A 26,973-nucleotide genomic window follows, 5' to 3' on the forward strand; every position below is an offset into this window, starting at 1 on the left:
AGAGTACATGACAACTTGTCTCGACAGTTCAGTCTGTGTAAAAGTCAACAAGGGGCTGGGCTGGTGGCACGGCAAAATACTTTTTTCACACTTGCACTACAAATATGCATTTAGTACTTTCACCACCAAACCACTTGTACATACCCTGGACAAACAAGCTGCCAGGATCGCATTTGACGTTCCCTTACATCCCCTCCATTATTGGCCAACCTTGATTGTTGTGAGAGGAAACACAAGGGAGGAAGAAGACTGGAGCAGGGCCAGAAGCTAAACTTCCTGCTCTCAATTTTCTTTTGGTAATATTAGCACTTTAAATTTTTCACAGCACATCATCCATACCCTAAAAGTCCATTTTAATACAACACAGATTAGAAAACCGATTAGTCCATTGATATTCAGCATGTGATCGGCCTATTTTGTGCAGTAGTAGAGTCAAATATCGCACCAAACGCCCCCTTTCCCAGTGATAGTCCTTATCTCTGATTGGCTTTGTGATGCAGGCTAACGCAAAAAAAAAGCCTGGCTCTGTCTCATTAGTAGTGAACTCCTCAGGTCACCTGAGGCTCACTGGCTGATCAGCACAGGTGGAATCACTCAGCTTGATTGCTCCTCTGGTACAAGAGCATGAAATAAGGTGGTGACAGGCATTCATCAATGAAATGTATTGTTCATGGTCTTTTATAGACAAAACAGGAAAATTGTTATTTTTTGTTGCTACGTATTGCAGAATGTTGCACCTGCATCCTTCCATGTCTTATGTCTTCTCATAGTTCAGATGATATAAAGACCTGCAAATGAGTCTATTCAATCAATAAAGTAAAGTCGTCACACACAGAGACTTTTCTAATGTTTTGAATTGTCTTCAAATGTCACGAATCAAGAGAAAAAAATAATGAAAAATAAATAAATTTATTCGAAGAATATTTCAGATTAATAATTAAAACAAGAATGTGAATTGTGGTATTTCTATTTCTATTTCTATTTGAAACAAAGCATTTGATACATCACAAAATCACATTTTAACAGTGGGTGGCCAACAATTAGGGGACTAACTTAATGACCACAGGTGTTTTCAATTTGAACCATTTTGAACAACCAATGAGGAGAGGCCACGGCCTACCATGTGGGTATAAGAGCTGCAGGTGAGCACTCAGGGCCTGTACTCTATTGTTGCTTCTGCTCAGTGTGAAACAAATATGGCATCTGCAGGTCTCCAGATTTTGGGCGTCTTCCTGGCAACCGTCGGCTTTCTGGGCGATATCATCATCTGCATCCTGCCCATGTGGAAGGTGTCTGCTTTCATCGGGAACAACATCGTGACGGCGCAGACCTTTTGGGAGGGCCTGTGGATGAACTGTGTGAAGCAGAGCACCGGGCAGATGCAGTGCAAGGTCTACGACTCTCTGCTGGCTCTCCCTCGTGATTTGCAGGCAGCCCGGGCCCTGGTTGTCGTCTCCATCCTGGTCGCCTTAATGGGAATCCTGCTTTCTATCGCTGGAGGAAAATGCACCAACTGCATTGAAGATGAAGCGGCCAAGACCAGGGTAGCCATTGCTGCGGGGGTGTTCTTCATCGTCGGCGGTATCCTGTGCCTGATCCCCGTGTCCTGGTCTGCGCACGTGGTCATCAGAAACTTCTACAACTCCATGATAATCGACTCTCAGAGGAGGGAGCTCGGAGCGGCGCTGTTCATCGGTTGGGGCTCAGCAGGACTCATGTTGATTGGCGGGGTCCTTCATTGCTGCCATTGTCGCCAGCGTACAGATAGAGGATACACTGCCAAATATTCTGCCGCACGCTCAGCAGCCAGCGGAGGAGCCTATGTTTAAAATGTTTTCTTGTTTTCCTGCTTTCTTGTTTAGCTCTAGGAAACTGGACTGAACTCTTCAAAGCAATATTTTATGATCTTAACTTTATTTCAAGTTGTTTTTTGCTGATTTTGGTTTTAATAAATTAAACTTTGCTTATAATCACTTGACATTTCTTGTTTGTGGGGCGTCTGCTTGACGGTGACTTTAAAGATTTTGAGATGGTGATTTGGGCTTTACAAAGCCTTAGCGCTTGGCTCCCTTCAACCTAGTTGGTATAGGTGTCTTACTTTAGTGTCAATGTTACTACGTTGCAGCTTATTTACACTTTGAAGTGTTTCAGTAACTCCCTTCTAGGGTAAAGTCTTCTCTGTGGTTAAAAAAATCTGAAGTTATGCCATGGTTTTGTGAAACTGATGCAGTAGGTCTTTCAGACATTTATACATAGAAGGAGAAGCATGTGGTACTGACTAACTTGTACCACATGCTGACTAGCATGCCCAATACTACCTATCTGAATCACTAATTTACTCTTTTGTGAGCACTGGATTTTGAGTACTTTGACTCTTATTGCTCAAGAATCTCAAAGTGTTTTTTGTATCTGACTTATTTCATTGTTAGAATCCCCCCCCCCCTAAATGGCTAAATGGAGTTCAGCCGCCATTCTATTTAACACCTGTGCTTTCCCTATCGTGATGCGTCCTCCGTGAGAGGTCTGTCATTTCTGAGGGAGCGATATAAAACACTAGTTTCATTCCTCAGATGCTCTCGTAAGATTGGTGCTGTGTCAAAATGTCTTAAGAGCTAACACTTAGCCTGGCTCTCTCCAAAAGCAACCAAATCTGCTACCCTCACCTCTAAAGCTCATTAATGAACATGTATTCTATATTTGTTTAATCTATAATAGTTTGACCACGAGGTAATCTGCCACATATCCTCCTGTAAACATGCTGGTAGGTGGAGTTTTGTTACCGTTGGACAGAGACAGGCTCGATGTTTCACTTGTCTTAGTGCTAACTGGCTGCATATTTACCGCATAGACCTGAGAGGTATCGATCTTCTCAGCAAGAAAGCATATTCTGCAAACTGTCAAACTATTCCTGTGAGTAGTTTTGAGATAAAACAATTCACTCCAGTATTCATGAACTTTTACGCAGGCAGTACGTGATTCATCTGCAGTATTTCTTAAACCCGGATGATGGTTCCAGAAATCTTCTAGTTTCTCTTAAGTATTATCAACACATGGTTTTAAATTAAATCACACTAGTGAGTATTAGTTTTGTTAATATTCTCTACTCTTTTCCTCCCATTTATCAGTGTGTACTTTATTCCCCGGAAGCTCTGTACAAGAATGCTTATTTTTTAGGTTTATGCATTCATTTAATTTTCTTATTTGAAGTCTGACCTGAAGATATGTGAAAGTTGGCCTTTTCTGAAAACGGTTAAAATTGCTGCTTCGATCCATTTAAAATATGTCATTTAAGCCTTTTGTATTGGATCACAAAGCAGTCTTTCAGACGTGAGCGCTTTTGTTTAGCTTTCTCCTCCTACTTATTCATTGTGAGCAGGAATCAGGACAAGCAGGAAACCTGATCCACAAACTAGCAAATTCCACTCCCTGTTGCTCTTCCTTCTCAAACCTGCACCGCAAAACCACACAGCAAAACACAACCACTGCTGTGTTTACAGCCGCGTGAACGCTCGTGGTTAAAATGATCTTCAGCTCAACTGAAGCTGGATTTTGTTGCTGTCTTTGACTTTTTGGCGAACATTAAATACATGCCTTGGATCTCTTTTTTGGCAAAATGCAGACGCAGCTCGTTGGTATGTGTTTGGCAATCATCGGCTTTCTTGGCACCATCCTTATCTGTGGACTGCCTATGTGGAAGGTGACCGCCTTTGTTGGGGCCAGCATCATCACCTCTCAGGTCTTCTGGGAAGGTTTGTGGATGAATTGCGTGATCCAGAGTACGGGTCAATCGCAGTGTAAGGCCTACGACTCCGTTCTGGCTCTACCACAGGATCTGCAGGCATCCAGGGCTCTGATCTGCGTCTCCATCGCTGTCAGCGTGGTGGCCATAGGGCTCACTGTGGTCGGAGCCCGCTGCACCAACTTCTTTTCAAGGGACTGGCTGGCCAAAGCTAATATTGGCCTGGCTGGAGGTTTGGTGTTTGTTTTAGCAGGGCTCCTGTGCATTATTCCTGTCAGCTTGTCGGCTTCCAACATCATCACAGGTTTCTACAACCCCCTGCCCACCTCGGAGAGGAGGGGAGAGCTCGGGGCTTCCATATATGTGGGCTGGGCGTCTGGAGCTCTGCTCATCATTGGAGGAGGGATGTTGTGTAGCACTTACCGATGCTGAGGATGAGGAGGAGATTATCGGCTACAAGACACGTCGACGCCATGCGACCATTTGAGAATGTGCAGTAATGTGTTTACTGTGATAGACTTTGTTTTTGATTACAGCTTCTTTTTCAACATTTATTTCAACCTTAGCTAAATGCACTGTATTGACATTTTACAACTACAGTAATCCATGTAAAATATGAAATAGTGAAGCACAGTGTATGTAAATTGCACGACCAGGACATACAACTGTTCTTTTTAAAGTGAAGGATGATAAAATGAAGTTTGGTTGAGCCAATAGTTGTAAAATGTGCTATTTTAGGATGTTAATGATGAAAAAAAGAGATCTAAGTATATGTGATTGTTTATGTGCAGTGCACACTATGAATGCTGCAAAAATAAACAACTTAAAGTCCTTTAAAGATCACTGTTGTCATGGTCATTAATAATATTAAGGTTTTTTTTTAACTGCCAGGGAAATGTGTCTCAGCAACCATGCAGCTTTACTATTTTACTTGTCTCTGCATACATGATGTCCAGAGAAGAGAGAAATATGTTGCTTTGAGACCCTCTTTGCTGTACTTCGGGCATTTCAGTGAATAAAGCCTGAAAAACCTGATTTGGTTCTAGCTCAGAGGTGTTTGAATATACTCTCTGTATATTTACAGATAGCTCACAAGTTGCCTGTCTCCACCATATTTGCACATCTCTGTTGATCTTTGTGTCATAAAGTGAACGTAACAGCAAACCATAACAGCTGACACGAGCAGCTCACTCTCCATTTCATCGAAAACAAGACAAGAGAAATGCACAGTGGATATATTTTTGGGAAATCAGTTTGGGTTTTTAGTTTATTGCTGCAAACTGAATATTTTTAAATGGGAGGGCAGGGCAGGCAGATCGGGGGTCTGGCACTGGTTCTGATGGGTGTTTTAGGAGTGTGTTTGGTATGTGGACTGCCTATGTGGCGTGAGGCGTCTTTTGTGGGGGCAAATACTGTGACACCTCAATCGGTAAGTTTATACACACAGAGAAATTAAGAACAAAATACAAAATATACCTTACAGACGTGTGAGTGACAAAATAACTTACCAAAGAATTAAACACCAAAAGTCTTTAAATTAAATTTTTTATTCTGCACCAACACAAAGCATAGCTGAGCATATGCTGCTTCTCAATTCAAAGTTTATGGACCATCTCACCTACGTCAAAACTTAATCAACATCTTTGCTTATGGTTCCCTCTGTCTCTGTCTTAGGTCTGGGATGGTCTGTGGTTACACTGTCTCCTTCAGGCCACAGGCCAGATGCAGTGCAAGAGACACACAACATCCATCACTTTGACCTCTGACATCCAGGCTTGATCTCCATCCTTGCTGGCCTCCTGGGCTACATTGTCACCCTCCTCGGAGGAGGCGCCGTCGACTGCAGTGGCGCTCCATCGGATCCCTTAGAGCCTTCGACCACCTCTTCCTCCAGAAAAAAGGTGCTGATGTTGTATTTGTATCGTGCAGACTGGCTGTTTTGGGATTTGCTAGGTAACACTGTAATAACATACCAAGGACTTTATTTCAGTTTTTAATCCTAAAATTGTACTGTCCTCAAAACAATAAAAAGAGAGGGCCACTGGTGAAAATTTGCTGTGGGCTATTGATCCTTTATGTTATTTAGTTTTGATGAAACACTGCATTTAGGATATGCACTTTACGTAGGATTAACATCAAATGTTTAAGATTTGGACATACGGTCCTTCTGGAAAACAGAGCCTCAAAATAAAATAGCTGGAGCCATCTCAAGGCCTTTTCCATTTCCATGTAGGTGGTGTTTAGCAGTACATATAACAAAACAAGTGTGTAAATTCATCAAATTTACAGTGAACCTGGCTTTTGATGATCTGGGGTTTTTGGGCAGTAACCAGCGTGCCTGGTTGGTAATCCTGCCTCGAGGGCACTAACAAAAAAAACTGAAAAAAAAGGTCAAGAAGTGTGTAAAACTATTTCTGTGTGTTAATGGAAAATGAAAGCCTCTATGTGTGGCGATGGTCTCTATCATACTTCAACAACAAACAATTTAGGCCCATCCAAATTATTTTAAATATATCTTGTAGTCCCAAACCTTCTGCACAGAACCACTGATCATTGATATACCGGATCAGTGATATCCTCTGTTTATCCAGGCATGTCTGCTGGGTGGAGCTCTGTGTGTCTTAGCTGGCATCCTGTGCCTGGTTGCAGTCAGCTGGTCCGCAGCAGCAACCATCTCAATCTACAATGAGGGTCATGTGACTGCAGCCCCGAAAAGAGAGGTGGGCTCCTCCATCTACATAGGCTGGGCCTCCTCCGTGCTGCTCCTCCTCGGCGGTGCTTTGATCTGCTTCGTCTGTGGGGAGCGGGAGAGAACCCCACCTCCCTACTACTCCTACACGCCATACAGCACCTACACTCAATCCAGCAACGCTGCATCCCGCGGGGCCACTCTGAGGTCTGATGTCATGGGACCAAACACCTCGAGGATGTTTGACGGACGTACGTCAACTAGGATGTTGGAGCATGTCACCCAAGTGCATGAGCATACCGCCCTGAATAAAGCTCAGAGTGGGCTGTTTAATCAGCCTCAGGGGACGCAACCAGGATCTGAGCAGGGGACGTTTGGCCGTAATCCCTCAAACAGATCAGGGATAAGGGGAAAGGTTTATTCATGGGAATGAAGCCAAATCTGGTCCATGACCTTCCCATGCAGAGCCACAACAGTGCCCAGTGATTATTTTTACAATTTGGCCAAAACTGGATGTGTGAATCTGCATGGATCATTTCTCTGAGAATGACTGAACACAATAATTACTTAACAGTGGTCACTGTTTACATGTTAATTCATGTTTGATATAATCAAATTTGATATTGTTTTTCATTACTCATGATATCTGGGTTTACAAGTCATTACAATATACCAGAAAACATTTGGTGTCTGGTATATTTGTATGCTGTTTTTTTTTATTTATGGAGTCTTGAACCTCATAAACTTCAATGAAGAACTGCAAAAGATGATACATGACATATATCAACAGTGTAAAGTAAGATTATTTCAACAACTGTAAAGCTACTTATGTGTAAATAAAAGGGTAAAACTGTATGTTAAGGGTTTAACTTCATGAGTGGCTCTGTTCTTTCAACACATATTTGATCAAATAGAGTTAATGGGTTTCCCATTTCCGTTGTATCTTTATCAAGAGAAGGGACATGCACACATTTGTGAAGATAACTCATTTTCTGTGGTAAAATATTATCAATTCATTCTCTTCCTCCAGAGATATTGTTGTGATAAGATAAGGGATTACAAAATGCAGATTTAGGACTGCTTGTTTAGCATGTTTTTCTGAGCTATGTATTAAAAGAAGGACAGATATATCAAGTCGAATCTAAAAGAAAAACAATACTACAAATACTCTTTGTTGAGCAGAGCCAATTTCAGATTGACTGCACTGGATCGTCTTTATATTGACTGAGGAAAATACTTCATCTTTACATCATATTCCTTTTGGTTTAGATAAACTCCAATTTAATACAATGATTCAACTGAATGAAGGTCAGCTATAGCTTTCCTATGTCAGAACCACAAGTGTCAGATTTGTGTTAAAGGACAACTTTTGCAGGACAGTTCAGCAAATATCTGCTGCTTCACTCAGCCACACGGTGAATTCTGACCACATCCACGGTGCTCTGCAGCTGACCTCCTTCTGCAAGGAGAAGAAGCAGAGAGGATTGCCCTGCAGGCATGTTGTTAAGCGAGTATCCAAACACAAACATGTCATTACACTCTTCTAGTAACAATAAGGCAGTGTGATCATCCAGGAAGTGTGACTCAGGTGCTCTGTGTGGGAGCCATTTCAAAACTATTGTTCCGTGCCAATCGGAAGAGTATACCTGAGAATTAACATTCGCTGTCAATGAAGAATTTAGATTTCTAACTTCTTTACTTGGGGATTTAAGAAGTGATTTTGTATTTAAAAGTGAAGATGAACAAAAGTGACGTGAGTAATAAATCACAACTGGATGGTCTCACAGACATGAATCAAACAAATGAATAAAGTAGAAACTGACCCTGAAACTGAGGCTTACCACAGTGACATTTGTGTCACTGCTTGTGTGTTGATGAGAAGCATTGTTTGTATCCGTGCAGTATTTCAGTGGTTTTTGACCTCTGTGTGCATCTCTGTTGAGAAGCAATCTGGTCAGGTGAGATTTCTTCACAAACCAGTGTCAGCTGAGAGGCAACGGCGGCAAACTCCTCCTCTGATTTCTCCCTTAACAGCAAAACCTGTAAGTGAGGCAGCCACTGTTAGCTTCTCCTTTGAGTGGGCAATAAAAAACCTCCACCCGCTCCTTTGTCTAAAGTAGATATGAACTTTTGCAGTATGAGTCTAACTTAAGCGTGTCTTTTTGATACTAATTTTAGTCTTAAAAACATAGATAAAAATCCAAAATGTGAAGTTTTTAAAATTCTCTGTATGTGAATACACAATGTTTTAGTATTTAACACTATCACACTTTCACACCGTTTTCCTTGTATGCTGTTTACTAGTCCCCCCTCACTAATACATTATGTTTTCTATGACACGTGAGATTCAGATCATGACTGCTATATATGAAACACATTGTATATTTATGAAACTTGCATGTATAGTTACTGTTTTGTGTCAAGCCTGATACTTTGTACTTTTTCTCGATGACACTGGAATATTGATGATTATGTGACTGATTCACAGTAGCTGCTTGAGTAGAATTTTTCTTTTGTCATTTGTAAGACACATACAGTATTTGTGAGCATGGGAGACAGTGTTTCTCTTAAGTCCTTTTCCATCTCGTCATGGCATTTTAAAAAAAAGGACCAGTTACACTGATGACATGTGCCAAAACACTTGCTGTAAAGCGGATCAGGTTTGTCAAGCGTAGCTGAAAGAATCCTCACTAACAGGTTGTGTGACAAAGTGTGCTTCCTGCCAAAGAAACGCTGCTAAATAAACATCTACATGAGAATAAATAGTTGAAAGCAATACAGAAAGCCTGCATTATGTTCCTTTATCTTTCTATGTTTTCCTTTACATAAATACATTTCACCATAAATTGGTGCATAGGAATTCATCAGAATGGAGGAAATTAAGTGTTTGACACTCAAAATGTCCGGTGAGAGGAGCCCCAGACCAATGTTGAAACAAAACCTACGCCCTTGATCAAAAGTATCTCTCTGAACTTTAGAGGAACAGCAAGATTAAAGATTATTTTGAGCCGTATTAAAAGGTTAAGTAGTGTGTGTGTGTATTTGTGTGTGTGTAGGGAAGGGTTTTGCATGTTTCAAACAGGTTTTTCTGCACAGTAGGCGCTGCTAGAATGAAACTGGTTTTCTCTCATGCGATTGTGTTCCACATTATTCTCCTTTTGTTACAGAAATACATTCTGCATGCACGCATTATTCACATGCACAAAAGCGTTGCCAGAGGATGTGTATACATATACACACACTCACTCAAGTATTAACTTTTGAGTCAAATCAAATCTGACTCCTGCGGAAAGAAAACAATGCAGCGCCTCATGAGTGTGCATCTTGTAAACATGTTGAATGCCCAGAGGCCTATCATTCTCTCTGCTTCATCCAAAGCTTATCGTTACCAAAATATTCTCGTCAGACAAAGATGATAAGGTGATAGATGATGTCACGGTTTCGCTGCTACAACTCTCTTTCTCTCCCTCTCTGTTTTTCCATCAGCCTCCTCCCTCTTTTGTTTCCCTATAGGTGTGGTGCATCCACACCTGACCAGTAGCACACAGACAGCCGCTCAGGTGACAGAAAAGAAGGAGCACTCTCAGGTGGAGAAATATAGAGAGAGGGGACAGGGAGAGAGAGGGAGGAAGCAGTTGAAACTGACAGGAGTTAGGGATACGAAGGAGGGACCAAGACAAAGGAAAAGTATGCTGTAAACAAATGAACTGAGGCTGAGAGAGACACACCCGGAGTCAAGCTACTGGAGGCTGGACGGACAACTGAAAGAGTCAGACAGGGCTCTGCGTTTCTGGGACACATACTTTACAACATCGCAACTGTGGCAAGAACAAAATAGCCGAAGAAAAGCACAAAAATGGAGGCGAATGAGAACGGCAACATCACACTTTGAGAAAAACTGACAAAGAAAAGCTGACAGAGAGATACAAGAGAGGAGAAGAGTCACCAGGAGTGAAAGCAAAAGAAGCTCCACAGACAGGAATAAAACCATTAGAGCACTTTTCAAAGGTCTGTGAGGATTTCTCGAGCACCCTCAGAGATCTTCCCAGCCCCCCTACGTCATGGCCTCCATGGGGATGCAGATGCTGGCCAGCGCTCTGTGCCTCCTGGGTTGGGCAGGGGTCATCGTCAGCTGCATACTGCCCATGTGGCGGGTCACGGCCTTCGTGGGAAGCACCATCGTCACCTCCCAGACCATCTGGGAGGGCATCTGGATGACCTGCGTGGTCCAGAGCACAGGGCAGATCATGTGTAAACCTTACGAGTCTCTCCTTGCTCTCAGCGCAGACCTACAGGCCGCCAGGGCTCTCACCGTCCTCGCTATCGCCACGGGCAGCGCAGGCCTCATTCTGGCCTTCATCGGAGGGAAGTGCACTCGCTTTTTGGATGAAGAAGGAGGCGGGGTCAAGAGCAAGGTGGCTGTAGCAGCAGGGGCCGTTTTGATTGTCACAGGGTTGCTGTGTTTGATTCCCACATCATGGGTGGCCGGGTCCGTGGTGAAGAAGTTCTACAGCGCTTCCATAGATGCTCAGCGGAGGGAGATTGGAGCCTGTCTCTACATCGGCTGGGGAGCGTCCATCCTGCTAATTCTGGGAGGGGGTTTGTTCATCAGCTCAAATTGCCCCCTCAATGCCCACAACACAGACAAGAGCCCTTCTGTCCGCTACCTGGTGGTCCGCTCCTCCAACGGGTCCAGCAAGAGAGGTCCTCAAAGCAGCAGAGTGCCACCAGCAACGTCTCAGCCTGTCGGAGCGGTGCTTCCCAGGTCTCAAAGCGACAATGGAGCATCAACAAAGCCACCGCTGTACACAAGACCTCCATGGGAGGACGGGCCTGAGACGGGCTCGAGACTGGAGTCAGAAAGATCATGGGCACCATCGACAAAGTCTCAGATGAAAAGACTGGGTTCAACAAAGTCTGAAAACAGTGAGGCGCCATCTACAAAGTCTCAGCTGAAACGAGCAGAAATGGAAGACATTGTATCAGTGCAGAGTGAAAATGAGGATGCGTCCTCAAATCCAGCAAGAACATACCTATGATATGACACACACACACACACACACACACACACACACACACACACACACACACACACGTATATACGCACTTATGTTTACACACAATAGAGAAGTTTTACATATAGGAGTTATTTGGCAGTAGTAGTTTACTTATTTTGTGACAATTTACTGAGGAAAAGTAGTTCACTGTGTTTATATAGTTATCTTTATACTTTATACTTTGTACATGTTGCTTTGATAAAAAGATGTAAAGAAGGAGGTCTGGACTACATTCACAATATGCAGGAGAATAGCAGTTTTAAATTCTTATGTGCACTAAAACAGAACTTATAACCAAACAGTAACAAACTAAATCCAGGTACACGTGAAGTATGCTATCGTTATTGTCTTTTTTATCTTTTTTATTTAAAGAAAATTGTTGGTTTTAACTTTGACATGTTGTGGGACATTACACTGGTATCAACCTTTCTCACCATTTAAATGCATGAATGAGGATGAATCCATCCACATTACCAACTTCAGCTCAGACTTTTTAGCTTGTTTGTTTCTGCTGGAGGTACAGCAACCTTAACAGCATCAAGTGACATATGCAACATATTTTAGCCTTCTGATACCAATTCTTGTTTTAATCCAAGGATGTGCTAACTTGATGAGATCTATGGCCATGAAAAACTTAAATATATGAATAGTTACAATTTTTAGATTGTGATTTTGTCACAACTGTGACATTCTGTGTTTATTTTATTTGTACAGATATTATTGACAAATAATTGTAGATTTTCATTCATACTTTTCAATAAATGACTGTAATTTGATTGAGCTGGTCTTTTTCCCTTTTATAAATGTATTAAACCTGCTAACAGGTCACACATGCCTTTCTTTTAAAGAACACAGGATAAACTTTCATTATAGCCAGGAGCTAGGCTATTAAAATCTACATGAAAAACTGGTTTGACAGAAAGTGTGTTTACAGCGGACGTGTGCAGCTTTGGAAGAGGGAAGCACAGTGTGTTTGTAGAGGATTCAAATTCAGTTTCAGTGAGTCACGTTGATGGAAATTGTGTCATTTTATTTATTCATTTATTTATTTAAATGTGCAATAGCATCATTATCTAAGCTAATGCTGCCAGTTGTCTAAAATAATAATAATAATAATAATAATACATTTTATTTATAGAGCGCTTCTCAGAACACTCAAAGACACTTTACATTAAAGCTATACACTAAAAACGTAAAACACACAATGCCAAATACACAAGTTGCCAAATGCACAAGTTTTACTTTAGAGAGGACTTTTTGTTATGGACACATTTACATACATAAGTAAGGAGCAAACTAGAGAAACAAGTATACATAAAACATAAAACATAAATAAAACCACACTGAAGTAATCCAACAAACATGAAATGAAGTTCTCTGGGTTTGAACAATGTGTAGGTGTACAGCATGACTGACCCAGCGGTACAGGCCACTGTAACTTAATGCAAACACTCGATTGATGTTCAGCCTCGTCTCTTACTATTGTGAAACACTGCCATCCCATGGTCAGTGGAGAACATCTGATCAAAATAACCTTCCATGTTTCAGGTCCTGCTTGTCCCAATTCCAGGCCACATACTAAATATACACAGTTGAATATATAACGATTAGCATATATATTGTTTTTCTAAGTATGCATGACTGTTCAGAGTGCTTATTTAGTCACATTTCTCCGTTTGAACCTCATCGTGTGTTTGCGTTGTTATGCTGTAGTTGAAAACGAGAATCACACAATGATATACATTGGATCATTATTTATACAGTTAATGTTACTAATTATTTAATGTGCATAGATTTCGACTTGTACAGTTAACACTCCTGTTTTAAAGTATTACATATGTATATATACTTCGGGGATTCATTGTTCTTCAAATAGGTTGTGTCATTGTGTTGAGTATCTGTTAAGTCCGTTTCATGTTTTATTTTGAAGTTCACTCCGCATGTACCATGTATGTCATGTCTGGTTTAATTTCCTCTTTTTGAGTTTTTTTTTTCTCCTTTTGATTGAGTCTCCTGCCCTAATCAGTTTCACCTGTCCCTCTTTCCTCCTCGTTATAGTCAGTCACTGCACCGCCTCATTCCCTTTGTCACTTTGTTGTCACATGGAGTTTTGTGCACTTGTAACCTGCTGTTCCTGCCTGCTTTTTTTTGGATTCTTTGCTTGTAAGCTTTTTGCTTAATTACATTTTTTCTTTGTATTAATCCGCCTGACAATTTGTCCCTGTACTTAAAAAGACATATCTACAGCTTTAATTTAGAGGAGTACATTGATTTTAAAGATCACATTTACTGTGAAGAAGCCTATACTAAGTTTAAAAACACTGCACACAGACAAATGTAAACAAAGCATTAAACAGTGTTGTTAGTCTTGGAGAAGCAGATGTCACGGATGCTTTTTGGACAAGAAATATGTTCTGTGTCTGGCTCGGTGATTGTAAAAATGATTCACAAGAATACAAACACTGTCACAATGTGGTTAACCTTGAGACGCCTAATATTTACCAGCACGTATTTTTAATAATGCCAAAGGGAGAGTAGAACACGCATCATATGCATTTAGTTAATTTGTATTTGACCCACATTAAACAATGTTTTTACGACACACATTTGTGTGATGGAGAATTTATTTGGGAAGACTATAGAGGCAATACTATCAATTCACATCAGTGTCAGTCAGTAAAAGACCGACAATATCAAAAGAAAAATCTCGCCAAATGACATTTTAAGTGTAGATTGAATTACTTGAGTATGTTGTATCTCCTTGCATATTTTGTCTACATTTGCTTGTCTGACTCACAATATGGCATGTCACATCTCTGTTGTGCTACAGTTTCTTGTAGCGGTACACATGAGCCTGACATTCCTCTTGCCCAGTTTTCCACCTCAGTGACAGCTACACAACTCCAAAGCCCTTCTTCCTCCATCTGCTTCAGCTCACGCTCCAGAGCAGCTTTGTATTCCAGGTTGTCGACGCTTTCTCTGCACGTAGCCACTTAAAAAGAACAGGTGACAGTGTAGCTGATGGGTAAATGGTTTCATTGTGTCAAAATGGACAGATAACACGTAGCCTACATAAAATACAATGAAAACATTCACAATGATTTTTCATGCACTATGGATCGAAGCCCTCACCACAAAGTTTTACCTGGTTTTGCAGGCGAAGCACACTCCTCCAGTTCTGGAGTGAAGTATATATGTAGGGTACCAAATTAGTCCAGTAGATGTCCCCCTTGCTGCTTTGGCTCTTGAAGCTACAATAGAGGTAGTTGGGGGGACAGGTGCTGCTGGACGGAGGAGCATTACTATCTTTTTGACCGCCATGCTTTGTGAACGCTGTGTAGTTGTGACGGTGAAACGTTGCGCTGTATGGAGAATCTTTGGAGAATCTTTCATTCTTGCACGTAACTGGTGGAAGACCATACAATATTCCATCAAAAACAAAGAAGCAGTAGTTTGAGTCTGTTATTTCCCTAAAGTTAGAGACGATACGCGGTGCTGTCATGTGCTGCTTCTCTGAGTACAGGCTTCTGTGTTAATCTCACTCTCTGTCCCTCAGGCTGTCGAGGGAATGTGGATACACTAAGATAGGCCTCGTCTTCTTCTCCTGGGAGTATTTTTAGTTTTGAGGGTCATTTTGAGTCAAGCTCTTTGAAAACTGGAACTACAGAGTTGAGCTTGTCAAAGTAACCTAAATGTGTATTTGTGAATGTATAACAATGTAGGTGGGAGTGCATTTCTGTGTCAGCCTCACCTGTCGATCAATGGCCATCGTCTGTCTCTCTGTCTCTACTGTCTCTAATGCACTACATCAGTTTTTTATGATTACAATTGGCATAATATGCAATGATGGGACATTAAGTGCAATATTATGGGCATGAATAACAATGTAGTCTTACACCACTTATACTTTAGACCTGATAGTGTACACACTATGTATAGACTGACCCCTGCCTGTTTGTGATCCATACTGCTTACCTGAATTTGACCCAACAGAATATTTCTTTATTCTTTCCTTATTTATTACATTTTTTTTAACCAGCACTAGACCAACCACAATGTTTTCTGTCTGTTCTGCAGCTGTGATTTTACCCTCTTTGCCACCAGTCCAGTACCGCAGGCCACATCCAGCACGACAGCTGCTTCACGGTCGCCACTGAAAAGGAAGGAGGTGCTTTTTGCTCCATGACTAGCGGCATCGTAGCCCAGAACAACTGCACCTTATTCAAGGTAGGATTGACGGAGCACGGTGGTTCTTTCAACAAACAATCTCAAGCAACACTCAATACAGAAATATATCACATTTCATTTACAACAGGCCTCCTTCACTTTTAGGTGCCAAACCAATTGGTGGTAGAAAGAAAGTACTATTCCTTGTGTGGTTGGTTATATGTATACCTGTTATTACTAAGACACAAATACAATTAGCACAACAAACCATAATCATGCTGATGTATACGGGATTTTAGTAAGTATTATTTTTTAGGGAGTCTGAAGAAAGAAACAATAACCTATCAACCTCTTATTTTGTACACAAGGACAAGACTGATAGCTAATGTATATTTATTTATGATCCTCTAACAGTGTTTAGACTGACATGAGATTGAAAAGATCATGAAGGAAATGTGTTGAAACACCTCATTAATGAGGCATTAAAGAGGGCTTTGTGGTATCAATGATTCAAAAGAGCCTATCAGAAGTTACCCCATCTGAGGTTTTCCTTTCTCGTGGCTCAAAATGAATTGGAAAAAAGTAAAATAAACTTAAATTTATAAAATAATTGTTGAATAATAATATAGATCAAAACAAATAGGTTAGGTAAAAGTTCTGTTCTAAGTACAGACATCTGACTCGCCGGGGGCAGCTCTCCATAGAGTCATGGGTCATCCAGTCTGATGTGGAGAAAGGGTCTTTGGGGTTTTGGTTGTTTCTTTAAATAAGGTCATTCATAGTCATATGTTCTCACAGAAGATATGATAGAGACAGAGAACACTTCTCTACCAATCCCCCGTCAGATTTCACGGTTTGTCACCTCCCACCATCACCTTATCTTGGGTTCACACAAAACAGGAAAAAAAACACAACAGATAAAACAGCCAAATTATTAAAAAAAAAGTATTTTCAATATAAATGTAAATGTACAGTAGCTTGATACAGTACCGTGCATTGCTTTGATTGTTTTCTTGATATAGGGGAACTTTATTGTGGGTGCTACTGTACCTGAAGTAAGCTTTACAGGTCAACATTTTGGGGCAATGCACTTATTAACTTTTTCCCCCTAAGAGTGAGATGAGCTAAGCATAAAGACTGGAGGCAGCAAGCACGGCCCTGCCCATTGTGTATGTTGTGAGGGAGATTACGCATCACACACACTACATGTCATGTTTGAATACCTTTACTGCATGTGTAATCATGTTACGTTTGATCATTCAGAGTTGAGAACTGGCAGAGCGTCTGCTAATTGTTATCCATTAGAGAGGCCAAGGCTGATAAGAAAAAGCCTGGAGGGAGCATGAACAGAAAAGGAGACACGAGCTAAGATCACAAGGTGAACAGCTTCTCATCAGTGTCCATGTTGCAAACTAACCTTTATCTTGTGTATCATGCCCTGAGCATTAGTGAAACAACTGTTGAGAAAGTTTTACCTTGCGTCTTGACTTGTCTTTTGTTCCATGTCAACTGAACAAATGTATTGTGCTGATACTGGAGTTTTTATACAGTAGTTGTATACTTGCTGTTTTGTCGTAGAAGTGTTCTACTTTTGATAAGTTGTCGCTGTGTTTCCACTGAGAAATGTTTCTCTCTTGTAGGTCAGGTTGTAACTAACGAGACTGGAGCAGTGCTGGTAAGAAAATACGAGTCTTCTCAATTTCTACAAAACAACTTGTCTGCGTCTTTGTTATACGGCCTGAATATTTCCCAAGCGCCACCTCATCACTACAACTGCATCTATTTTTTTTCTTGACTTTGCAAAATGTGGAGGAGTGATCCCAGCTGCCATTGGATCTAGACTACTACAGACTACTACAGGGCTGATATGTAGGGGCAGACAACCAATCACACCTACGGGCAATTTAGAGTCATCAATGAACCTGGGCTGCATGTCTTTGGACTGTTGGAGGAAGGCAGAGAACCCACGCTGACGGGGGGAGAACATGCAAACTGTACACAGAAGGGCCATGCAGCCCGGGATCGAACCTGGGCCCCTCTTGCTGCGAGTGCTTTAAATTATGTTTTAGATATTTATTATTTTGATCAATGATTTTTTTTTTCTTTTTCTTTTTCATCAGAAAGTAATTCTCCACTCCATGATAAAACCATACACTGTGTATAGAAGACTTTAAATGCATTATTTTGGCTTTTATTGGTGTCATATCAGACCCGTTTTCAGTTTATTTCTCCCCACAAGTTATATCTCTAATATATAACGCAACACTATCGGCTCTTAACAGTTATTGGCCTATTAATCTGCAGTCTACTTTTTCCTTCTCCAACCTATTGTTCTTATATCAGCCTTTAAAAAACATTCGACCTCCAACTCATACCATGCTGTTTTGGTTTAATGTATTAAAAGTCACGGTACAAACTGTTAGATTAATATAGCCCAACATGGGTTTGATGAGGTCATTACAACAATATCAAATTAGGGTACATTTTTATTTCATTCCACACAAATCCAAATGGCTTTAGTCAACACAATAACGCTCTTCACTCTGTATTTTAATATGAATATTTATGAATGCATATTACTGCTGTATTTAACAAAAATAGTTACACCCTCAAATGTGTGCTCTGTAGAAACTACTAGATGTTGAGATAGTTGACTACACCTGATCTCCACTAAATTGTATAAATAGCAATGTCATGTAATAGTTGCAAATTAATGTCCTTAATTTGCAAAATTCAGACTGAAGTGTAAACTCGTCCACTAAATTTCAGCATTCAGTCTCAGCAATTCATCTATAAACTGCACTACAGCAACATGATCATTGCAAACGGCCAAACCTCGGGGGTAAAGAGCAGACTCTTAAATGACTCGGATGACATTTTGTACAAATTGCCATTACTGGACATGAGTTAATTATTCTGCAAAGGTCCAAGCCAATCGCCCAATTAGGCATTTGGATTGTCTGTCAAATGTGTATTTGAAGCACATTCATATGCAGATAAATAATTCATAAGAATGATCCATTATTAAAAAACAGGAAATGTTTTGCTCCATAGTTAAGATTACTAAATGAACTGACACATTATGCAAGAATGATTAAACCATTGTCTATGAGACAACTTATGTCTGCACAAACATCAGGAAAACATTGCTGTATGATCACTGTTGTAATGAAATTATATGAACAAAATCATTTCACAAATCAAATCATTGACACAATTTTGTTGCGCATGTGAGAAACAAAAGGCATCCCCTCGAGTACAATATTGTTTTAGGTGTCAAAACATTTTTCTTTTTTAACAACTGGACTTGAATTTGGCAAGAAAATCCCATTCTAGAAAAATGAAACACTTAACTCCCCACAATGACCTCAAGAAAACACGTATGGTGACGTTATTTAAGGATTTATAGGACAAATAAATAAGGTCAAAGATGCAAATTGAAGCACTTATGCAATGGTTTGAAAAAAAAAAAAGACACAATACCATTTACACAAGACCAATGTTGGCCTCATTTATATATCAATGCGCCAAAATGAACCAATCGTTTGTCAGTGTTCAGTCCATGAAGAAGTCTGTCCAACAGGCCGGTCCAAATAAACAACACGCAGTGTCTGGCTGTGCATCTTGCATCCAGCCTCTCCCTTTGTAAGGATGCAATGAGGAGTGTAGTAGAATAAACTTCCACTAAGTTTATATTTGTTAAATACAGTGCACACAACGCTGTCAATCATCTTTACCGTGTGAATTAATATTGGCCTTAACCAAGTTAAATACAAGCAGCCTGTTCAACAAGGTAAAAGTTAATGGATACCATACTGTTTATCTCAGGGGAAAACAATTAGATTCTACCCGCAGTGATTGTCTCCAACACTGACCCTGAGAAGTACATGAGCCGAGGAAAAACAAGAGAACAGGAATGCCATGAATCTGTAAGTCAGTCCGGGTATGGCGTTAACCCCAAACTTAAAGTGGACCTAATGCTAAGACACATGAGCACAATGAGAGCAAATAAAACCGTAGCAACTCCAATCATAATAGTAAAAAATAAAGTTCAAGGCACGTCAACAGTCTAGAGTACAAAATATAAAAACTTGAAATGTATACTACATGCCTATGAACTACCACGATGAGGCACTACAAACAATAGAGGCACCTGTGTGCTGTGAACAGTAAAGGAAGTCTGTGAACCCAGTAACAGAAGCCGGCAAAGAAACAAGTGAAAGACCAAAACGCAGCGTTTACCTCTGTATACACTGTCCCTGCACACGTCAGCTCGTCAAAATCTGGACTTTTTTTCTGTGTTGAAATTACTATTTTTATAAATTACTTTAATCCGCAAGATTACAATGTTACTTTTTCACATTAAATATTAATGATCAAGAGTGTTTTTAAGTGTTCAAAGCTACATTCAACAATAGCTTGGTACATGTATAGAAATTTGGGCATTTTGTTTTATTTATTGTTTTCAAAAGTCAAGTTCAAGAAACACTTTGCTGGTTTGAAAGAAGACGACCATATGAACAAAATCATAAGGATATTTAGAACTTGTCCAGAAGATCCTCCAGCCTGAAAAGGTATTTCGCCAAATTACTGTAAATGCAGGAACTTTTGCCTAAAGCCTGTTTGTATCAAACGTTAACCTCAATCTGTCCCAAAATGTTGTTACGGCATAAACGTCTAACTTGTCATTGAGTTATGATATTATATCTGATATCTTACAGCTAAGTATCCCTTAAAACCACAAGAAAACATCAGCAACTCAATAATGCATCCATCTTCAGCACCATGCCCTGAATCGGTGTTGGATACACACATTAGTGTGTTCATTATTTATATATTCATAAAAAGAACTGTGGAAGGTGCTGTAGTGTAGCAGGTGGTACAACCTAGCAAGACAACCTGTGCAGGCAGCCAAACTAGTGTCTGTCTGTCTCTCCATAGCACACAGTCGTGGTGTATGCGTCTGTCCGTTAGTGTCAAACAGGTAAAACAACAACACAATAACCAAACATGTTGAGAAAGCACTGAGTCACAACAGCCGGTGCCCTCCTTCCTCGTACTGCATGACTAGGATCACACTTCTTCAAAGTAGGCCCTCTGAGACATGTACGCAGAGTTTCGCTGCAAAACAAGACGGGTATGAGCAGTTTAAAAGAGCGAAGGAGGCCAAACTCAGTGCAAAGAAATGTGCATTTTTGGTGTGATAAGCAACTCGGAGTGTACAGTTATGTAAAATGATGAATGAATGAATGTTCCATATGCTCCACATCCTACATGTTTTGTCACCCCACGACAGAATATATAAAAACAGAAACCCGTTAAACTGTTGGATGTTTTGGCTCAAAAAAATGTTTCTTATTTAACTGTAGAGGAGAATGTTTGTGCTTCACGGATACAATAACAATTCTGATTGGCTAGTCAGCATCATATACTGTACAGTATTAGCTCTATTCACTTATTTACTCTATAAAGCATTCTGGCAGGTAACCAGTAAATTGTAATAGAATACAAAGAGCATACGTACGTTGCTGTGAGGGGCGTAGGCGGGCTCCTGGACGTATCCCCTCGCCTCATTGCGGAGGCTGTAGACGCCAGCCTGTTGCTGCTGCTCCTCCAGCTTCAGAGACTCGATCTCCGTCTTCAGCTCCTTCAGCTGGTCCTGCAGGTGTTTACTCTTCTCCATGTACTCCAGCCTGCGTTAATGCACGTCACGATATCACGCACGAGCAGATCTGTACAGTCTTTCTAAAAAAAGAAAAAGTGTTGTTGCAGGGGAGTTAATCTCACCTCTCTCTCTCGATCTCCATAGACAGCCTTTTCATGTCGGAGTCCTTGAAGTCGAGGCGCGACGGTGCCGAATCGTAAGCCAAGTCGGCCGCTTCAGGAGGTGCAGGAGGCGCAGAGTAGGCGGCTATGAGCTGGAAGACGGGCGAACGGATGTCGAGTAAGTAGTAACACAACGTTAAACGTTTATAGTGATATGAAGCTTAACATAATGCATTTTGTATGGCACCGTATCTGCCCTTTGACAGCTGTTATTCTGAGTCACAACACCAAAAGAAAAAACTATTCCTATCCAACTAAATCCAATCTATAACAAAACACTTAACAGTTGGTGGTGGTGCACATTGCATTCATGCTTATGTGTTTTGGGTGGGAAAATGCTCATACTTTAGAAATATGTAATATAAATGACCGTCTAAAGATCACAGGTAATCAATGGCCTGAGCTAACCAAATCACTGCACTGAAAGAAGCTGTGTTTATGTTTCGGAGATATTCAATAACAACCTTCTAAACACAAAGAAGCTACATTCGTCCACAAAGAGACATGACAAAGGCATCGCAAAGAGCACACATGCAGCGGTAGCGTCACTGTACAGGGTATGTTGTTTTCGTGATCTCCAGCAGCTTCTGCTTGGCTCTCCGCTCGGCGTCCTTCGCCTCGGTCAGGTCCTGTTTCAGGTGATCTGCCTCCTTCAACCTGGAATCAGAGGTCTGGTTAGCTCGAGGCTGATGGAAGACACGGTTATTAACATGCATTTAACAGCAGAACACTTTGTGTCTTTCACTTATTCCGGATACATATAACTTTTTAACCAACTAAAACAAGTGCTTTAAGCGACACCAGTCGAGATGGTTCCAGACCTTCTCTCAGACTGCTCCACCAGTTTCACAGCCAGCTGCTCTGCCTCCCTCATCTTCTGCTCCATCAGCCTTTTCTCCTCCTTGGTCTTCATGGCGGAGACCTCTAACCTCTGCCTGTCCTGCTCAGCTTCTGCAGCCTTGTGGGCCAACAGCTTGGCCTCTTCTTCAGCAATCTGAGCCTTCTCTGCCAGCAGGTCTGCGGTCTCCTCAGATCGCAACTAGAGAAAATGCATTGGAACATTTAAAAAAGAAGCATTTTTACAAACAAACAGGTAGTTTAGAGCTTAGCGTGATGGAGGAATCTGGCTCTGTATCGTCCTTTCAATCAACACCAGGAATGCAAAGCTTGCTGCCCAAACAGGAGCTCACCAAAAAGTTATAAATGAAGCTCTCACCAGTGCGTCGTTGGCCAGTCGTGCCTCGTCCTGCAGCTGGAAGAGTCTTCGTTCCATCTCTTCCTTTGCCCGCTCTGCTTCCTCTCTCATCTGTTTTTCCCTTGCCAGGATTTGACGCTCCATCTAGATGGATGCCGGGAAACTCAATTCAAGCTAAGGCAATCAACCAGGATCCCTGACTGTAGTATACATATGTATGTATGGTGTACAGCACATCTAATCTGTTATTCTTATTGCTGTGGTGGAGCTGAGAGAGAGAGAGAGAGCACTGACCTTCTTGCGGGCCTTCTCCTCTTTGGCTTGAGCCTTCATCTGTTGCACTTCAATGGAGTCCACCTTCCTCCTCCTCATGAAGAGATCGTGGTTACCGATGCACAACTGCAGGATCTAAAGACAAACCGGCAATATCTTACGTCACATAACTCATCTACTTTGTTATCGTTGAACGTTCACGTGGACAAAGAGGCAACCAACCAGCTTGTTGACCCGCAGTTGAGAGGAGTAGAACTTGAAAACGTCTTTCTTCTTATCCAGGGGTTTGATTGTGAACTGCAACATGGGAGCGTTAAAGGGTTAGTTTCTACTACACTACGGACACAACTTTTTAAGCATAGTTTCGACAGACAGCACAGCTTTGTTGCCTTTACAGCCAACTGGTTAAGAGTGAAAATCCCGTACTGAACGGTTGCAGATGTTATGAACAGCTTCATGCGTTCGCAGTTGTCTTTTGCACTTAAAGTCAAAGCAATAATTCTGACCACTGCTTGCATTTACCTCCTTTTCGCTGTAAGAGATGTTGCGGATGCCGCTCCAAGGAAAGGATTTGTTGGGGTTGAGTTTGCTGTTGGGGTTGTAGATGTGAAGACCTTGAGCATCCACTCCAAGTAACAGGTCTGTGTCCCTCTTATTTTGCTGTCAATGGGATGTGTAGGACAAATGCAAACCAACATGACGGTGATGTTTAAGGTTGCAAAAAATGTACTTTAACTGACAGAACATCAAGGCACAGTTATTTACACTCACTGTGATTGCAAAGTAGCTGACACCGTACATCTCGAGGTCCTGAGCAATTTTTAAGTATTCCATCTCGGCCTCATCTCTGTATGGACAGCGTAAGAATAAAAGAAGAGGATATCAAAGTACGATACGGTTAACACAAGAATCTAGGACGACACGTTTTTTTTTAAAGGGGTTAATTTCTCTTAACATGCCGGATTTCAGAATGATTTCTGGGTCAGCCCTACCTGGCGATGCCTCTGTGCTCTGCATACCAAGCTGTGATCTTCTCTTCCCACATGTCGGCTGTCATTTGGTATTGCATCAAAACCTGCGATACAGACACAGGAAGAAACATTATGTACTGGATGCCTGCACACAGACATTGGCTACCTGCTGTAGCATTAAAGTACACCAGACAGACAAGCAATACAAGTGAACTACAAAAGTCAAATGTGCACATAGTAATGTGAACTTACTCTTTTTGGCAAAAGCTCATCTTGTGCCAGGAAGCCCGGCTTGTGGAAGTTTGGGTCGTAGTCCCCATACTGTGAATGAAAGTGACGGGGAGACTTTTTAAAGCATCAGCTGTGAATTTCAGGTGGACTTTAAAAGGAGAGTATTTTTTGAGCTACAGGAAGGACAAACATGACAGTGAGAGAACATGAACCTTGCAATGCTTTCTTACCTTGGCCTGGACGGCATACGACGCCAACAGAACGGATGCTTCAGGGGAACAGAATATCTCCTCATCTAATATCTGTTTCTTCACCTATACAAGAATTTGAAGAAATGTAAAAACATTTATTGAATTCAGTTTTCTAAAACGTGGAGATGAATTCTCTTTACCTAAATAAAACTGATATCACAATCTCTGAAAGTATTTTGTATTTTTAAAACAATGAGGCCCAAGAAGAGATGCACTAACACTGACTCAAGTGGCTGGAACGGGTATCGTCGACAATGGGGCGATCTGGTGCCATCATTTTAATAAATAACAATTTAGTACATTTATGTCTATGTATCTCTTTGTAATATTTTGTTTAAGTCAAGCCTGATATTGCCTTAGACATAAAAAGATGATCCTAGTTTCTTCCACAGAGTGACGCATAAAACCTGTTAATTAAACATTGGTGTTGGGTCGGTACCCAAAGCCCACGAATCAGTACCGGTCCTGAAAAAGTCTGATCAATGCGTCCTTAGACCAAAGGTTATTTTACAAGACATGTTTTCGGTTTTGTTACCTGTAAGAAGAAGAGGTGCTGAGTTATCTCTTGGACCAGCTCTTCTTCTACTTTTTCTGGGAAGAACTTAGCCAGGAAATGAAATGTTATGGGGGAGTCCTTGGGAACCTCCTGGTCCAAGACCTGCGTAAATAAATAAACAGAAGAAGAAAAGTGCACAGTAATGTTTAATAGACCAGCCTCACTAAAGCGGGAATGTCATGTCATGATTAGTGACACTTTAGGCAATTAATAAACTGAATATCTTTTGCTTTTGGACTGTTTCTCAATTTAAATATGTCACCTTGGACTCTGGTAAACCGTGATGGTTATTTTTTGTTGTTGTGATTTTTTAGAGACTAAATAATAAATGAATTATCTGACAATGAGTTGCATGATTAGTTGCAGCCCCATAGTTCAGATTAGCCTGACCTTTCACATTCTGGACAACACATACAAATCATCTGCATTGTGCGAAACATTTTAACCACAATTCATTCATTTCTTTGCGTCACGTGTTTTTAAATCCTCTTCACGGGTTCACTCACCCGTTTCTCTTGTTTCAGCCAGGCGTAGGTGTCCTTCACCGTGTACCTGAGTCCAAAGAACCAGGTCTCCCGCAAACCAACGGTGCGACACACCAGGTCAAACAGGTCTTTACCTTTCCACTTCACCTGAGAACAGTAAGCGATATAGAGAGCAGTGGGTTAAGAGGCTGAAAGACAGTGTGTTGTTGTACAGCTGCGGTTCTATAACTATTTCCTGTTAAAAGCAGCCCAAACATGGACTTATATTTCAACAGAATATCGCTTTACTCGTTGTGTTAAATCTTGATTTGGCTGATTTTAGAGGGGTTGTTCGGTATCTTTTAGCGGAGGTGTGCCACCTTGCCTGAAATAAAGACCACATTCACCAACATTAAACATCTGTACACTTTATAAGGGGAGGGGAAAAGCAGAGGCACTATTTCACACAGCGTATGCCACGTATTTAATGAGCGTGACTGTCAATTTGAATGTCACCTTCTAACTAAATTGATCGCAAAATGAGATGCACCAGAATCTGGGAAGCTTACAACATCTGCTCAACAATTTCCCTGAGGGAAACCCTGACTGATGAGATTCCAAGGAAGTCGTGCGGCGTCTTGCACTAAACAATGAATGGTTGTAGATGTGAGGAAACATGCTTAAGTCTGGTCTCCTACGTTCAGCACAGGTACTAGAACTTCAGAACTAGTTCATAAGGCATTGGATGAGTCTACACATCGTGACTTTCGGGCCATTCTTCAGTGGGCTTGCTTAAATGAATCCATACCTCACAGCTGAACTCCATTTCAGCATCCATGGTGATTACTTTGACTTTGAACGTCTTCGGCTGTTTCTTCTTTAATCCTAGGATAGACATCTTTAGGGTGTTGCTGTCAACGGAACCTGTGGAAACACATTGGAAGTATTTCAAGACGGGATAAAACATGACATAGAGAAGGATGCGTCCAGTAACTAGAACAAAACAATCCAATGTTGTTTACAAGTTTAAACTTTTTGGAGAGATTGAAGCCACCGTTAACTGACAGTTAACTGAGAGTGGTATTTGAGTTGAAATTAAGCTTTTACAGGGAATACAACACGAGTTACCGTTAGCTTACTTCTTAGTTAAACACAACATGCAGCTAAGTGTAGACAAGGCCCATTACCAGCGAGTTAAGTTACACACGTCTGCCGTCCAACAAGGCTCACAAGGAGGCTGCACTTTTTTTTGTTGGGGAGTCCAATGCTAAGCTAACTGATGTTACCAGACACCGCTAGCCTTTCAGCTATGCCACGAAAACGCACCAAAAGAAGTTGTAGAAAGAGCGGAACTTTGGAGAGATCTCCATAATGAAATGATTCCAACGGATTTACTTTGGAGCTGTTAAAAGTTGTTTAAAACTTGGAAACCACTTTGCTGAAGTTATCTGTAGCTACGTGCTTTCGCTGGTTAGCTTGCTTTTTACATATCAGGAGGACTTTCCAGAAGATTTTTGTTTTGACTCCAAAGTCACTCTACAGGTGGGAACACGA

At 41.1% G+C, this 26,973-nt stretch overlaps 4 protein-coding genes and 1 pseudogene across 5 annotated transcripts; 4 read left to right on the forward strand and 1 right to left on the reverse strand.

Moving 5' to 3' along the window:
• The first annotated feature begins 1,175 nt into the window (after positions 1-1,175).
• LOC142960337 (claudin-like protein ZF-A89) lies at positions 1,176-1,829 on the forward strand. Its single transcript, XM_076102145.1, has one exon. The coding sequence runs from the start codon at positions 1,197-1,199 to the stop codon at positions 1,827-1,829; it is 633 nt and encodes a 210-aa protein (XP_075958260.1). The 5' UTR covers positions 1,176-1,196.
• A 1,784-nt stretch (positions 1,830-3,613) lies between these two features.
• On the forward strand, positions 3,614-4,171 carry LOC142960336 (claudin-4-like). The gene has a single exon (XM_076102144.1). It carries the CDS (start codon positions 3,614-3,616, stop codon positions 4,169-4,171), a length of 558 nt encoding a protein of 185 aa, XP_075958259.1.
• An 862-nt stretch (positions 4,172-5,033) lies between these two features.
• On the forward strand, positions 5,034-6,861 carry LOC142959922 (claudin-4-like; annotated as a pseudogene).
• Positions 6,862-10,489: 3,628 nt separating this feature from the next.
• On the forward strand, positions 10,490-11,467 carry LOC142960335 (claudin-4-like). The gene has a single exon (XM_076102143.1). It carries the CDS (start codon positions 10,490-10,492, stop codon positions 11,465-11,467), a length of 978 nt encoding a protein of 325 aa, XP_075958258.1.
• A 6,653-nt stretch (positions 11,468-18,120) lies between these two features.
• nf2b (NF2, moesin-ezrin-radixin like (MERLIN) tumor suppressor b) lies at positions 18,121-26,973 on the reverse strand. Of its 2 annotated transcripts, none has more exons than XM_076101720.1 (17): positions 26,746-26,973; positions 26,228-26,343; positions 25,462-25,587; positions 24,935-25,057; positions 24,379-24,462; positions 24,170-24,238; positions 23,939-24,021; positions 23,718-23,793; positions 23,469-23,606; positions 23,169-23,243; positions 22,968-23,081; positions 22,695-22,817; positions 22,300-22,517; positions 22,033-22,135; positions 21,440-21,570; positions 21,177-21,345; positions 18,121-20,773 (listed from the first exon to the last, which is right to left on the reverse strand). In XM_076101720.1, the coding sequence occupies exons 2-17, from the start codon at positions 26,315-26,317 to the stop codon at positions 20,726-20,728; spliced, it is 1,770 nt and encodes a 589-aa protein (XP_075957835.1). In that variant the 5' UTR covers positions 26,318-26,343; positions 26,746-26,973; the 3' UTR covers positions 18,121-20,725. The 2 variants fall into 2 exon arrangements, with proteins under 2 accessions (XP_075957835.1, XP_075957834.1); XM_076101719.1 differs by having other exon boundaries at positions 26,607-26,973.

The sequence above is a fragment of the Anarhichas minor genome, unplaced genomic scaffold (genome assembly GCF_050575085.1).
Source record: "Anarhichas minor isolate MPS153535 unplaced genomic scaffold, ASM5057508v1 ptg000027l, whole genome shotgun sequence".
Classification (NCBI taxonomy): Eukaryota; Metazoa; Chordata; class Actinopteri; order Perciformes; family Anarhichadidae; genus Anarhichas; species Anarhichas minor.